The sequence below is a fragment of the Pinus tabuliformis genome, chromosome 1_2 (assembly GCF_031772625.1).
Source record: "Pinus tabuliformis cultivar Carrire ecotype Pingquan chromosome 1_2, CPIR1, whole genome shotgun sequence".
NCBI classification, from domain to species: Eukaryota; Viridiplantae; Streptophyta; class Pinopsida; order Pinales; family Pinaceae; genus Pinus; species Pinus tabuliformis.
The window spans coordinates 133,035,753-133,049,811 of NC_142298.1; the positions used below are offsets into that span (position 1 = coordinate 133,035,753).

The 14,059-nt window shown below is 40.4% G+C and overlaps 1 protein-coding gene across 3 annotated transcripts in view; it reads left to right on the plus strand.

Annotated features, from left to right (window-relative positions):
- The first annotated feature begins 350 nt into the window (after positions 1-350).
- Positions 351-14,059, plus strand: part of LOC149204871 (PGR5-like protein 1B, chloroplastic) — a 226,711-nt gene continuing 213,002 nt past the window's right edge. The window contains exon 1 of one of the 3 annotated variants that reach the window (XM_089394817.1): positions 351-970. In XM_089394817.1, the coding sequence (XP_089250943.1) occupies positions 751-970 (220 nt within the window). In that variant the 5' untranslated portion in view covers positions 351-750. The remainder of the gene's footprint in view (positions 971-14,059) is intronic. The other 2 variants (XR_016252394.1, XM_089394816.1) reach the window with 2 other exon arrangements.

The window sequence follows — 14,059 nt, forward strand, 5'->3', positions numbered from 1 at the left end:
TATAATGACATTTTCTAGATTTTCTGTTCAAATATCCGTTTTGAAAACTATATGCACCGGTATGCAACCAATAGAAACTTTTAACTGTATTTTACTGCTAAAATGGTCCATGATGGCCAATTTACTGTCAAATTCCAACCAGGCCACGTCTATCTTACGTGTTATACGTTGTAAGGGATACATAAAATAGTTGATGATGACAACATATTAATGGTGTGAGAAGCCAAAACTCGTAATTGACCACAAGGTGGATGGCCCTTTCACCTTTTTTGTTTTGGGTTGGAGGGCCAAGATTTGGCCTGATGTGGAGAGAGTGAATTGCAATTTGTAGGGAGTGGGTGTAATTGGAGGGAGTTCCTCTTCCCCTCTCCACACATTTCATTTCAACCCTGTACCTTATCTTACGCAATTCACTAATGAAATCTTGTCATCCACGTGGCATGGACGACTGGCAGAGAGTAAGGGACTTGACTAAGTATGGTATGGTGTGGTCTGGATGTTGAAGAAGAACAATTTGAACCGCATCATCTCTGTATAATCTTTACTCAGTTACTGTTCTTCCAAACAATTTTGAGTCCTCTCCGCAGGTACTAGTCCTTAGCTGAAGCATACAAAAATCTCCTCTAGCTACAATTCCAGGCTTCCTTCCTTACCATATAACGAACTTAGTTGAGTTTTCGGCTGTCACGCTCTGCAATTCGATTCAAATCAGTTCAGTTGAGAAGAAGAGAAAGAAAACTGTAACAATTAATGGCGCCACTGGGAATGTGCGCTTCTTCGAAGCTCGTGCATTCGGTTCCTTGGTGCCTTTTATCACAGCCATCATCATCGTCATCATCTCGTGGCCACATACTCCAAAATTTGGCGAAACCCAGCGAAGAATGCCAATCACGGCGTGGGCGCTGCTATACTACTACTACGACAAAAAGATCACCATTAATTGTAATGCAGGCTACCGAGCAGCAACAAGGTTACGTTTTGCTATGAATCCATGCGTTTAGTTTCAATTATACGAGTTTGATTTTATGCCTTCTGTGAGGTAGGGCTGCTCAATTTACTGTTATTAATTGATTTACTGCCACAAACCTTGAAATGTAAGATAGGAAGACAGTTATAGAACACCGCAGCTAGCAATCTTTCACCTAAAAACCATAATTTAAAGGAATACTATTCAATTACAATCTAGGATATCCATGTATAGAAAACTTATATCGTACGCATGTAGACATTAGGTCTTCCTCCTCCTCAGGGTATATGATTACTATAGGTGTGCATACACTCTAATATACCAAGCCCGTCGTGATGAGGTGAGGCTAGACATCATCCGACAAATCTGCCATCTCGGCCTGACATGTGAGGAGGCTAAGTTAGTGGGCAACCACATCACTGATAGCTACAGGTGGCCACCATATTGTGCTTGCCATGTGTCATAATCTTGACATTCCACATGGATCATGGTCATCTAGTAGGACTGCTGTTATGACACATGGCAGCTGTAGATGTACGAACCTGCTATTGTCCACCGGGTGTTGTTTAACTTTTATACTTTTCAAAGTTTTTGGCCAGAATCCAGCAAAACAATTTTTTATCAAATCATGTTTTTGTTGTTGTTGTGATTTTTGTTGTTGTTTAAAATGCATTTTTAATTGTATATATGGATTCAGCACCCTGACAAACTCAGAGGCCCTCCAGTTATAGAGAGTTCACAATTCAAACTTGTGATTCAAACAAATCCCTGCCAGATTTTTGGGCAAATCCTACTAGAAAATATGCCTGAAAAAACTCCAAAATGTATAACAAGTAGACTAGGGCTATATCCAGTGTTATCCTCCTCGCCTGTCAAAACTCTGCTTCATGATATTTTATCCTCTTCCTTTTAAATGGCTTAGTGTTATCCTCCACGCATGTCAAAACTCTGCCTGCTGATATTTTATCCTCGTCCGTTTAAATGGGCTCCCTCAATTTAGTAGCATGCATTTGTATGCCTAAGACAAAATTCGTTAACAATCAAATTGCCATAGACAAGGGAATGGATTTATCAAGGATTGTAAACAAAGTGAATACCTATACAAGTGGGAAAGATTGAGTACTTGGGTATCTTTGGCATTTGAGCACTCTGTTACTAATCTTAGTCATTCCCGGTTCCCCATAATTATTATCAATGTTCTTGGTTTTTACTTGTGAGCATTTTTTTGTGCTAATTCGTTTTGAATGAATCTTTCACTCATCTTCATGGCTAAAAGATACATAGAGCATTATGACAAATGCTGAATGGGGATGAGTATATCAAGTGAACAAGGGAAGTTGCAAATAAAAAGAGGGGAGGAAACATTGAAAGTCTTGAAAACCATGAAAGCAATGAAATTTGATCCCTAAGGATGGATAACACTTAATTCCATATAGTTCAATATTTACATTCCATTTTTCAAAAAGATTAGCAAAGCAAGATAGCTACAATATGCTAAGATTGTGACTTTTTGGTCCATTAGCACTCCATGCTACTGTCGTGTTCTTTTGTCCCTTTGGTATGATTCCTTTCCGTAGCCTTCTTCCATTTCCATAACTTCAATAGAAACCTTCCTAATCTCAAATTTTATTGTATCGACTTTTCTACTTACGCTTCAGTGGAAGCAAAATAAAGGTTTAATGCTTTTCTTCTTGCCACGAGGAAACCTGGTTTCAAATCTTGTGGACACCTCTTGCCTGCTAATATGCACACCGAAAATCAAAGATGCAGTAGCCAATATGTGCCTATCCACTGATCACTTTGCTCACTTGCAATCCTGTGTTACTCTCTTGTATCACCTCCTAGTGGTGCCCAGCTGTTATTGTAAATAAGCCTTCCAAAAAGAAAATAGTTTTATATTTTGATAGCATCTTCCTTATGTAGATGCTGTTGCCCAAAAACATACGTATGCTGATGAAGGATTTTGAACTGTGGAGAAGCTCACAAATCTACTTTGCATCCTTGCTCAAAACAACCCAAAGGGAAATTCATCTCTTTATGAAGCATGAGTATGATTTGCTTTTGATCAATCTCTTGAGTGCCTACTGTTATTATTTCCTTTCAAAACAACTGAATTGCTATTGATTTTCACTTCAAGGTTTTCGTAACAAGGTTTATGCTGTCAATTGGCACTAGGCCTATATGGTGTGTGCCTATCAAGATGCCATTGATTTTGCTACATTTACTTAGACAACTAGATTGCAAATGGTATCAGTTTTGTTTTGTTTTGTTATGACTAGAGGAATAGGCAACTAGGCTGGTTTCGTACCCGTGTAACATAAGGTCGATTCTGACCGTTACTACTATAACTTATAGGTGCCTATGTATGCTCCTTCCACAAACACGAGTAAATCATGGGGATCTGAACTTCGAATCTCTTGGTACATAATTCTTCATTATCACAACGATCGCCAATTGAGCTGCCCCCCAGGGGCTTGCAAATGCCATCAGTTAATTATCAGGCCAAGGGCACTTATTTCATGGATGATGGTAATCAACGAGTCATATTTTTTACTTTCAAATTTGTTATTTCAAAAATATTTGCCATCTCAATGACAAGATATTTTTTTGGAGATTACGACATATAAGCAAAATTACGAAGCTAATGTTGGTCATTTTATACATCATTTGTTTCCCCTTAAACCCACTTCAGGATGAAAACATAAGACACTTTGGCATTGGCTCCCCACTAGCAAAGATTCCTGGATAACAACATTGGCTTCCTGCTGGTAGTGATTCCGGTGGTAGCAGTGGCTCCTCGATGGATAGAGGGTGGTAGATTGGGCTCCCCTCCGATGTCAAATTCTTCTTCTTTTAGATTCAAGAGTGTTCAACATATGAACAAAGATGAGCAGAGTTGAGCAGGGATGAGCATAGATGAACAAGGATGAACAAAGATGAGTAGGGATGAGCAGAATATGAGCAAGGACAAAATTTGATGATGATGAGATATTTGTGATGGGACATATGTTGCAGTTGGTAATTTCTCCCTAGCTGAGAGGGAGTGTTAATTTTGGCAGCTCAAGGACAAATTCCCTCCTTTGGACAATCTTCCTCATCAAGGAAGACCCTTTCTAGCCCTTGGAAGAATTTAATTTGGTTAAGGAAAATTATATTTTTAACATGGAAAGTCACATGTGCACAAAAGGACAGGGCGACCCTAAGAAGAATCTGGATACCCTTGGAAGCCTATAAATACAAGTCAAGTGACCCTCATTTGGAGATCATCAATCATTCTTCTTTCTTTGGTTTGGATCGCACAAGCTTAAAGTCGTTTGCGGAGATTGGTTTGTACAGGTCCAAAATTGCATGGTCTAAAGCTCGCACGTGTGATCTAGGGTATTGATTTGCAGCCGCAGGGTTGCCACAGGGAATTTTTGGTTGCAACCGCAGGCATACAAGCCTATGCATGTGGTTGGAACATTTCAGCCGCACACACATCTCTCTCTCCGTGCGGTTAGAACCTAGGGTTTGATTTTGATAGTTGACCACAGATTTCGATAGTTGATGAAAGTTGACCATTGGTGAATAGTGATTTTGATTAGTATTATTGTTGGGTTCATCTTTGAGATATTGTTTGGATGATTTTCGTTGGATAGTGTTGTGGATAAAGAATTGGATTATTGTACTCTCTCCTTGCTGGAACATTCAATGACAATCTAATAAGAAGAAGAATTTGAAAGGGTTTCCCCCTTGTGGGGTTTTTCCCTGGTGACATGTTGCTTCCTAAATTAATTTGGAACAAGATTAATTATTACATTTTGGGGCCAATTTTGGAGGTGATGGGGCCCATTCGATTTTATTAGGAGGTTAGACTTAGCATAAGTTATTTTGTTGTGGTTAAGTTATACGTGGGGGCCACCCACACTAGGAGAATACGCATTCCCTAGTTCGATTTGCATGGAGGAGAAGTCGTTGGTTAAGTGAGGGACCCACGATGGAGGGAAAATGGAGGGAAAAGTGCTCCACGAAATCTATATAAGGAAGGAAACTCTCCTCATTTCATTCATCTTTTGGCATATCGAATTTCTCTTTGGTTGCTCGAGCTGCTTAGTCGAGTCACTTGTTGTTTAGCAAGAGTTCTTCAAGCGAAGAGCTCACCCTTTCTTCGGGGGACTTCGAGTGCCACCCTAGAGAGGTTTTTCTTCAGTCTTTCTGGAGGAGGATTTCATTGTGGTTTCTAGCAATTGCATTTATCCCCAGGTGGTGTGTATTTCTAGAGGATGCAGTGAAGGGAGGCCGAGTTTGGTTGTGGCATCTTGCAGAGGAGTTTTGGTCGGGAGGATTTTCGGAGAGGAGGCATAGGAGTTTTGCTGTCATTTTGGAGAGTTTGGGAGCTGGAGGAGAGTGCTTCTCTGCAGTGTGACTTTCGCACTTCCTGGGCCAGCGCAGAGGCAACATTTTGTGCACATGTGGGAGGTAGAGTATCAGTCTTTGAGGTTGGACTTTGCCGGGGGAGCTAAGGGAAGCATTTGTGGAGGAGATTGCTACATTTCCAGAGCTTGGGTGGAGGATTTTGCTTGTATTCCTTGCAGGTTGTATTCTTGAGCAGTTTGGAGGGCGTAGGGCATATTGGAGGCCGAATTTGGGAGGTTGGATTTAGACCAAACCCTTTCTGGGTTTTTGTGGGTTTTGGTCAAGGAGCTTGGGCTAAATTTTAGCATTTTCTGAGTAATGGAGGTGGAGTTTCTTGCAGTTCCTTTCCAACCAGCAGTGCAGTTTTCTGGCAGAGCGCAGACCATTAGAGGAGCAGTCATTTCCAGCATTTGAAATCATTGTCTTATTGCCTAGGTTTTGTCATGCTTGCCATTGAGGCAAGCCCATGTGCATTCCTCCGTACTATTGTACCTGCTCCATTGATTAATAAAATGGCTCAGTTAGTTCTACTTCTGGAGTTTTTATGAACATTTACTGATTGTTGAAATTTTCTGTGTTGTAAATCCTTTTTGGTTTGCATATCCCTATTTATTTAAGTTTGGAACATTATACCTGGTCTCTGACCAATCCTGGTGTCTCTATGTGTGAATGCTTTTCTTTTATTGTTCCTTTAGGTTCCGTTGCATGGATGATGGTATTGTTCTTTCTATATAATTGCATATGTTGCTGAATAATGTTATGATGTTGTGAGGTGAATTCAATTTGTAAATAATGAAATGCAATTATCTAAAACAAATAAACATATAGCCCTAAGAAAAATTAACACCACAAATACAGGTAAATCACAGGGATCTAAATCTTGAATCTCTTGGTACATATTAACATAATTCTTCATTATCACAAGGATCGCCAATTGAGCTGCCCCCCAGGGGCTTGCAAATGCCATCAGTTAATTATTAGGCCAAGGGCACTTATTTCATGGATGATGGTAATCAACGAGTCATATTTTTTACTTTCAAATTTGTTATTTCATAAATATTTGCCATCTCAATGACAAGATATTTTTCTGGAGATTACAACATATAAGCAAAATTATGAAGCTAATGTTGGTCATTTTATACATAATTTGTTTCCCCTTAAACCCACTTCAGGATGAAAACATAAGACACTCTGGCATTAATTTACCAAGTTACTAAAATTGTGTGGTGCCTGTTAGCTCTCAAATTCCACCCGAGGAGAAAAGTCCTAACCTCAATAGAAGAACCTAGAGGAACAATAGGCAAACTACCCATTGTCACCTCGGTAGCCTTGCCCCACACTTTAGACTTAGGGAAGAAGACACTACTCTAGCATGGAGGGAATCCCTAAGAGTCAAATCTAAGCTAGGTTGTGTAACGAAAAGGGGGACCTCTTCTAGCTAAGCTTGACTTTGGAAACTTGGTACCCACTCTCAAAGATGAGGGAAAATGAGTAGTATATCAAATTATCAAATTGAACAAATTTGAAAAAATATGCAAAAGGAGCTTAATCCATTAACATACTAGTTAAATTTCATGCTTGGAAACAACAAGTGAATCTTGCTCAATAGATCATGATATGTCATTTACACAATGTATGTTTGTAGAGATAACGATCCATTTATAATCACAAGAGTTCAATTGTTATCATTAAAAGATTAGTTGTAGAGAATTTCAACCTGCAAGTGTAACATCCCCTTTGTCACCCTCTTGTAAATATTAATTTGTACACTGATTATGTAAATTGGTGTAAATTAATAAAAATTGTAGAAAGATGACTGGGTTGAAAGTGGACACGTATTCAAAGTCTATGGAGTGGAAGTTGTGGGGAAGCTTGCTAGAGGAAATAAATGAGCCTTAAAATTTCCATTAATGAGCATCTGTCCTTCTATTGCATTTAAGCAACATGCTGAGCCTGTGTAAGGTGCCTTGCTGACTGAAGGCATGAATGGACAAAGAAATTAAAGGTAGCATATGGGTGTTGTGTTGGAATTTTTAAGTTTAACCCGTTAGAAATTCTTCCTGTGCTATCCGATTTATTCCTTCCTACTTGTTCAATTACTTAACAAGTTATTTACCATGTAAATACTGAAAATAAATACAAGCACAGTATCAACACATATAGATTAGCAACTGAAAGTAAACAATCACACAAGTGACACTGTTGTTTTTGGACTAATGTCCCCGGAAAAACCCAATGCAGGAAAACCGGTGCAGCTATTCAGAGGGTTTTACTATTATGCAGTTTCAGAATACAACCTGGGTGCCAGAAATGGCTCACCTAAAAGAGAAAGAGAATGCCCTCGGCAGTAGTACCTCTCAGTCGGAGACAGATATTCCGGCTAAATCACTGGATGAACGATCCCACAACAACAATGCAGCTTCTGTTGCTCTGCATCACTCTGATAGGGACTGTGTCACCCTATCCGACTCTCCAGCTCCCAGTTTGTCCCACGAAAAATCTCCCAACGTTGCCTCTAAGCTCTGCGTCAGCCTCTATGGCCCAACATCAGCCTCTCTGGTCCAGCGTTAGCAACTCTGGGCTCTGCGTAAACTTCAGGAGCCTATGCGTCTCACACGCTGGCCCTCTCTGGCTCTGCGTAGCTTCTGGCTGCATCTGTGTGGCCTCTGGTTGCCTCTATGTGGCCTCTAGCTGGCTCTACGTCAACCTCTCCCGGCTTCTGCGCTGATCCTCCGGTACTAACTCTGCCTCTCTGCTATGTATTCATTGCCCCTCAGCTGCAACTCTGATCACTCACTCAATTTCCTTAGCAAATCCTGCCCCAAAAAATCGAGTTCTTGATCTCTATTGGTGTGTTCTCCAACTGACCCTCAAGCCTCCTCTTATACTTTTCTCGTTGGTCCATCAACGACTGAGATTAAATCTCTAATCAACTGCTAAGATTAGATTTGGCTTGATCCATAACTTTTGGACCATTGTAACTCAGTTTTATATTAATACCCATTAATATTTTATTTTTCCTAAGTTTAGACTTAGGAACTCCATTAAAAATATTAATTATTTTAATATCTCCCAAACTGGTTAGATTCTGCCGAAACCATTTCTGGGTCTTGGAGATCTCATGTGCTTTAGCCTCTCCACCAATTTTCATGGCTAGAGCACATCTGATGCCACCCCAAATCAACATGTTGAAGAAAAGGACGAGCCATCCCACTGCCAAGGTAGAGGTGGTTTTGGTCAACACGCCATGAAATCGTATGTTGGAAAAGGGAGTATGCGGGGAAAAGAGGGAAGTGTGTTGGATGCCGAAAATGCAGATGTAGGAGGCATCACAGGAAGATGAAAGCGTCAACAGAGGAGACAAGCAAGGATATGTAGACAATGGGAGGCAATGGAGGTGGAAGAGAAATGGACAACAGGGGGAGCAAAGTGCTTTGGATTACTGTGTTCTCACTTAGGTGGAGACTATTGATGTTTGGTAGCATCGGATGTGATCTGGCCTTGAAAATTGGTGGAGAGGCTAAGGCACATGAGATCTCCAAGACCCAGAAATCGTTTGGAGAAATTCCACCCGGATGAAGAGATATTAAAATAATTAATATTTTTAATGAGTTCCTAAGTCTAAACTTAGGAAAATTAAAATATTAATGTGTATTAATATAATATGGGTGAGAAAGTTCTAAGAGATGAGGATCAAGCCAGTTCTAATCTTAGCTGTTGATTAGGGACTTAATCTTGGTCGTTGAATCGTCAACAGGCAAAGTATAAGAGGCGGCTTGTGGGTCAGTTGGAGACACACCAAGAGAGATCAAGAATTCGATTTTCTGCAGTGAGCTTTGCTGAGAAATCGAGTTAGTGATCAGTTGCATTGAGGGGCATTTCAACAAGGGATTTCGATCCAAGGCTAAATAATACATATCAGAGAGGCAGTGAAGTGCCGAAAGAGGCAGCGCAGGGCCTAGGAGGGCTGACGCAAAAGCTAAGGAGGCTAGCGCAGAGGACACAGAGGGCCATAGAGGCTAACACAGAAGTCGTAGAGGCTGACGTAGAGGACTTTAGAGGGAATGCTGGGAGATTCTGTGTGGCTGACTGTGAGCTAATCATTAGATCCTAAGCTGGAGAGGGTGACGCAGTTCCAGAGCAGTGCTTGGAGCAGCTTTCATTGTCTAGCACTAGGAGCAACCCGAGTCACTGTGGAATTGATCATCCGGTTGCTGGTTTGCCACAATATCTATCTCCGGAGAGAGGTATTATTGCCAAGGATATTCTCTGAAGGGTGAGCCATTTCTGGCACCCTAGTTGTATTCACAAATCTGCTTAGTAATGCAAACCCTCTATATGCTGCACCGTTTTCCCGCATTGGGTTTTTCTGGGGTCGATTGTCCAAAAATAACGGTTTCCCTTGTGTTATTTTTTTTGTTTACTTTAGTGCATGAACTGTATATCTGTGGAGGCTGCATTTGTGTTTACTTAGATATTTATAAAATTAAATAACTTGTTAATGTAAAGAACAAGTAGGAGATAGTAAACTAGAAATTGCAGTAGGGGTTTCTGATGTGTTAGATTTAGAAATTTTCACAGAGACTAGCTCTTTGGACTCTTGAGCATTATTATTAGGTGGAGCTTGAATAGATCTCTAGATTCTCGAATATCGGTTAAGAGGTGGAGGATTAGCTCTTTGGATTCCCATGGAGGCTATCACGTGGAATTCATAGTGTGCTCTGGATTCCTGCAGGACATATGTGGAGGCACTATGGTTATGGATTCTTGAAGTGAAAAGTGGGTGGAGGTGCTTAGAACTCTGGATCTCTGTAGTGTTGTTTGGGTGGAACACTAGATGTTTTGGATTCCCTGAACTGGTTGTGGGGTGGAACTCTGGATGTTCTGGATTCTGTGAACTTGTTTTGGGGTGGAGCTCTAGATGCTTTAGATTCCTTGAATTGGTTGTGTTGGGTGGAGACATTATGTGCTTTGGATTCTTGGAAGCCAGATGGAGGCACTGTGACCTATGGATTCCTAGGTGATTGTTCATGTGATTGGTGTTGAATCCCTTGAGCACTTCACTTCTTAGGTTTTGAATCTGGCTTGGGGGTGGTTAACTGCAAGAAAGAATAACAATGCAGTTAGCCTATGATTGGGAGGAGAGTTGAAGTCCCTCTCCCAATTTCCAGTCATCTAGCTTAAAGATAATTGATTTACTGCATTGAAATGCTTATTTATGTAATGTGAACAATTGCTTATGTTGTTATGAGTCTTGACTTGTTTGGCTGTCTAGTGGGAATAAATATATGTATATATACATCTATGTGCTACAATGTAGCGTACCGTGATTTGTTGTCTTATTGGAAGGGTATAACAATTCCCCGGATGTTGAGATGGTCTTGCATGATTTGTTTACTAATGTTCATGATCGATTATGTAATAACGTACATTAATGGTGAATGGTCCAACATACTAACGATATGTGTGTTTTCCTTTTATGAGCCCGTGTAAGTGCATGACTGACCCTTGGATGAAGGTTGAGAAGACCTATAAATAGCGCTAATAAACCTCGGTTTAAAAGTCCCCTAAGGACTGATAAGATGGGTGTAAACCACTTGAGAAATAGGTAATGAAGGCATGAATTTCATGCGTGAGAAATATGGGTTTAGTTGTTTGTTGTTACATCGTAGGAGGAAGAGGTAGACTGGGAAAACTTCTAAGTGTCACTAGGCACTTAACGGGGGTCATTCCCATTACTTAACGCTTGAGTTCACGTGACACCGGGGGCCTCTTGCGGGGTGGTAAACTACTACAAGTGGTGTGGTGACAGAAGGTGCAAGACAAAAGGTTATTTGTAAGTTGATGGTAAGGTTCCTGTTGTGTCGCGCCCTGTTGACGAAGTGGTCGGTGGTGGTGCTGGTGCCGTAACGGAGATCGCGGCATCCATTATGTAATGACAAAATTCTTTTCGTGCCTTGGTCTTGTGGAATGGGGGCCTTACCCTTGTCTCGGTGGGAAGGTGGGGCACGATGACGTTGAAATGCCATAGGAAGGGTCCACGACGAGAAACCACCGAAAATATTTATAACGAAGAAGTGTTGCATTGCACAAGGGTCTGAGATCTGGTGGGGTCCATGACAGTCCACATGGTAGGATGATGTGGACAGAATGGTGATGCGGCACGTTAACAACATGACACGTGCTAGGCGGTAAGAACCTTTTTGGACGGTTATGTGGCTTGTAAGTGGGTGACATGTGGCACCTTCAGAGAAGGCCACATAGAAACATGAAATTAGTGTGATGTCATCATGGGTCACAGCCCTGGGGAGGTTCAAACTTTCAAAGTGTGTTTACTGCTCGAGCAATGGCTAATGGAGGTCAAGGAATGAAAATTCTTCCCGACAGCTGAGAGAGAAAAGTTTGTCGCGATGTAGCAATGGGTGAGCATAAACCTTTGTTAGCCGGGGAAGGTGCGGTGGCACGATGACGTGGTGGGGGTTGCTGGTGAGATGATAGAGCCATGTAGGCTAATTAGGGGGTTTCTACATGGCATTACTTGTTGATGCGACGAGGGCTTATTGGCCAAACTTTAAACAACCATAACTATTGATCCAGGTATCAGATTTCAATGAATTTTAAATCATTTCAAAGCTCTTGATGAGTTGAATATGATGGTGTAACCCAAAGTTAATTTCACTAACTTTGGGAGAAGAGGAAATTTTGTAATCCTCATGCTCTATTCATATTTGAAGCATGAGGATGAATGGTACCTTCATGTTATGAAATATGTTAGAGCATACTTTAATTTATTAACATCACTGGAGTATTACAATATCAAAGCTAACCATCATTGTATAGTAGACATACACTTAATGACAAACAAAAAAATTGTTACATGCAAAATGTTAACGTTTAGAGTAATGACCCTTATAGCATGTTCTCAACACATTTATAGTTTGAAAATATCTTGAATATGAATGCCAAGAATTTATTCACCATTTGTCACTGAATTGGTCATAAGGCATTAGCACATTCTTGTGGATTAAAAGTGAAATGAACGTTTCCAATATCAAAACCATGCCTAAACCTCAATTTCTATTGTAGTAGTTCAACGTAAAAGGTGCAAAAAATACATCTAAAGGTGTGATTAGAACTACTGGACCATTTTAAGGAACTAAATTACTCAATCATCTACCATTCAAGATTTATGTTCTAGAGTAGAATCAAGTGCATATATAGTTACCAAATTATATGGTGTTATCACATATTTCATTAACCATTGAGAGAAAAACAACACTTAGAAAGATGTCACCGTAGATCATTAATGCAAAAGTACTAGGAGACAATAGATATTGTCATAAGTGAGATAACCAAGCAATGCACCGGTGCCTGTAGCCCTCAGACAGAGTGTTGAAAATGTAGCAAATGAAGGTCTTATGGCTTTTGCCTTAGCCAGTGAAGACCATGAATTTGTCTTTTTCTAGCATGAGTGCGAGTTCACGAGATAGACTTTAGTTATGATGAGTTTATTTCCACTTTACTGGAATGGTCATCAAGATTGCATGGATAGTGTTGGAGCTTCAGTTACGTGAAGTCTTCGTTAGTTTGACTATAGGACGAGGTGGTAGTTACAAGTTTAGTTAGAACGAGTTAGTATTCAGTGTTGATTGGAGAGAGAACGAGTTAAGACTCCAAGTGTTGATTGGAGAGAGGACGAGTTGAACTCTCAGTTAACATGCAATCAGAACTTGAACTTCTAAATTGAGCTAGGCCTTCTTGCATGCTCGAATTCTATCTATAAAGAGGAGGATGAAGGCACAAGATCATCATCCTTGTGAGATCAATTCTTTGTGCGTGTGCACACAGAATTGAGGAGCTTGTGCGGTAATATTTAGGAGGACAAGTGCTCTATGAAATAGGGGCCTCTAGTGCGCTAAGAAATAGGAGGACTTGTGCACTAGGAAATAGGGGCCTGATGTGCACAAGGATTTATGAGAAGTGCGCAAGGATTGTGGAGCACAGGATCAAGGATTCTCAGGGTAAGTCAAGGCTATTCAGCAGGAGAACAAGTGTGTTCTCAGTGACAGATTGCTGGCTGCAGAAAGCAGCGTGAATTGTAATAGATCCAATTGCTCAAGAACAATCAATAAAATACCACAACAAAGAAAGCAGGTTTTTCCATTTGGGTTTCCTGGGTAAACAAGCATTTCAATTTGTGTGCATGTGTTTTTATCTCTGGTGTTTTTTATTCCACTGCTTATAAATTGTTAAGAAACTCTGTATCTTGGTGAAAGTAAATTTGGTTTCAGTTTTCAGTTGCCTTGTTTTCAGTAATTCATCTAAGTAGTTGTAGAGTTTCAAGAAAATTAACACAAAGAACTAAATCATCATGATATGTGCATCATTCAGAGGATCATGGAGCCGACTGCTACATAGATTTGATTACAGAGATGCCTCATGTGATAGATCTATCAAAAAATTTGCAGAAATATACAAGACTCAAAAAAGAACCTAGTACCATTACCCGAGATTGAGACATCATATTGTTACTTATACCAAGTATACCATGAAAAATTCAAATCTGAGAATGCAACGTCAAACCCTGAAAATTCTATGCCAACATGTACATCACAGCTCTCAACGGTTAGATCGTTGTCCCCTTTCAAATTGATTTTCCACTGGTCAATGGTGCAATGTTAGCATAAAACCTCAGAC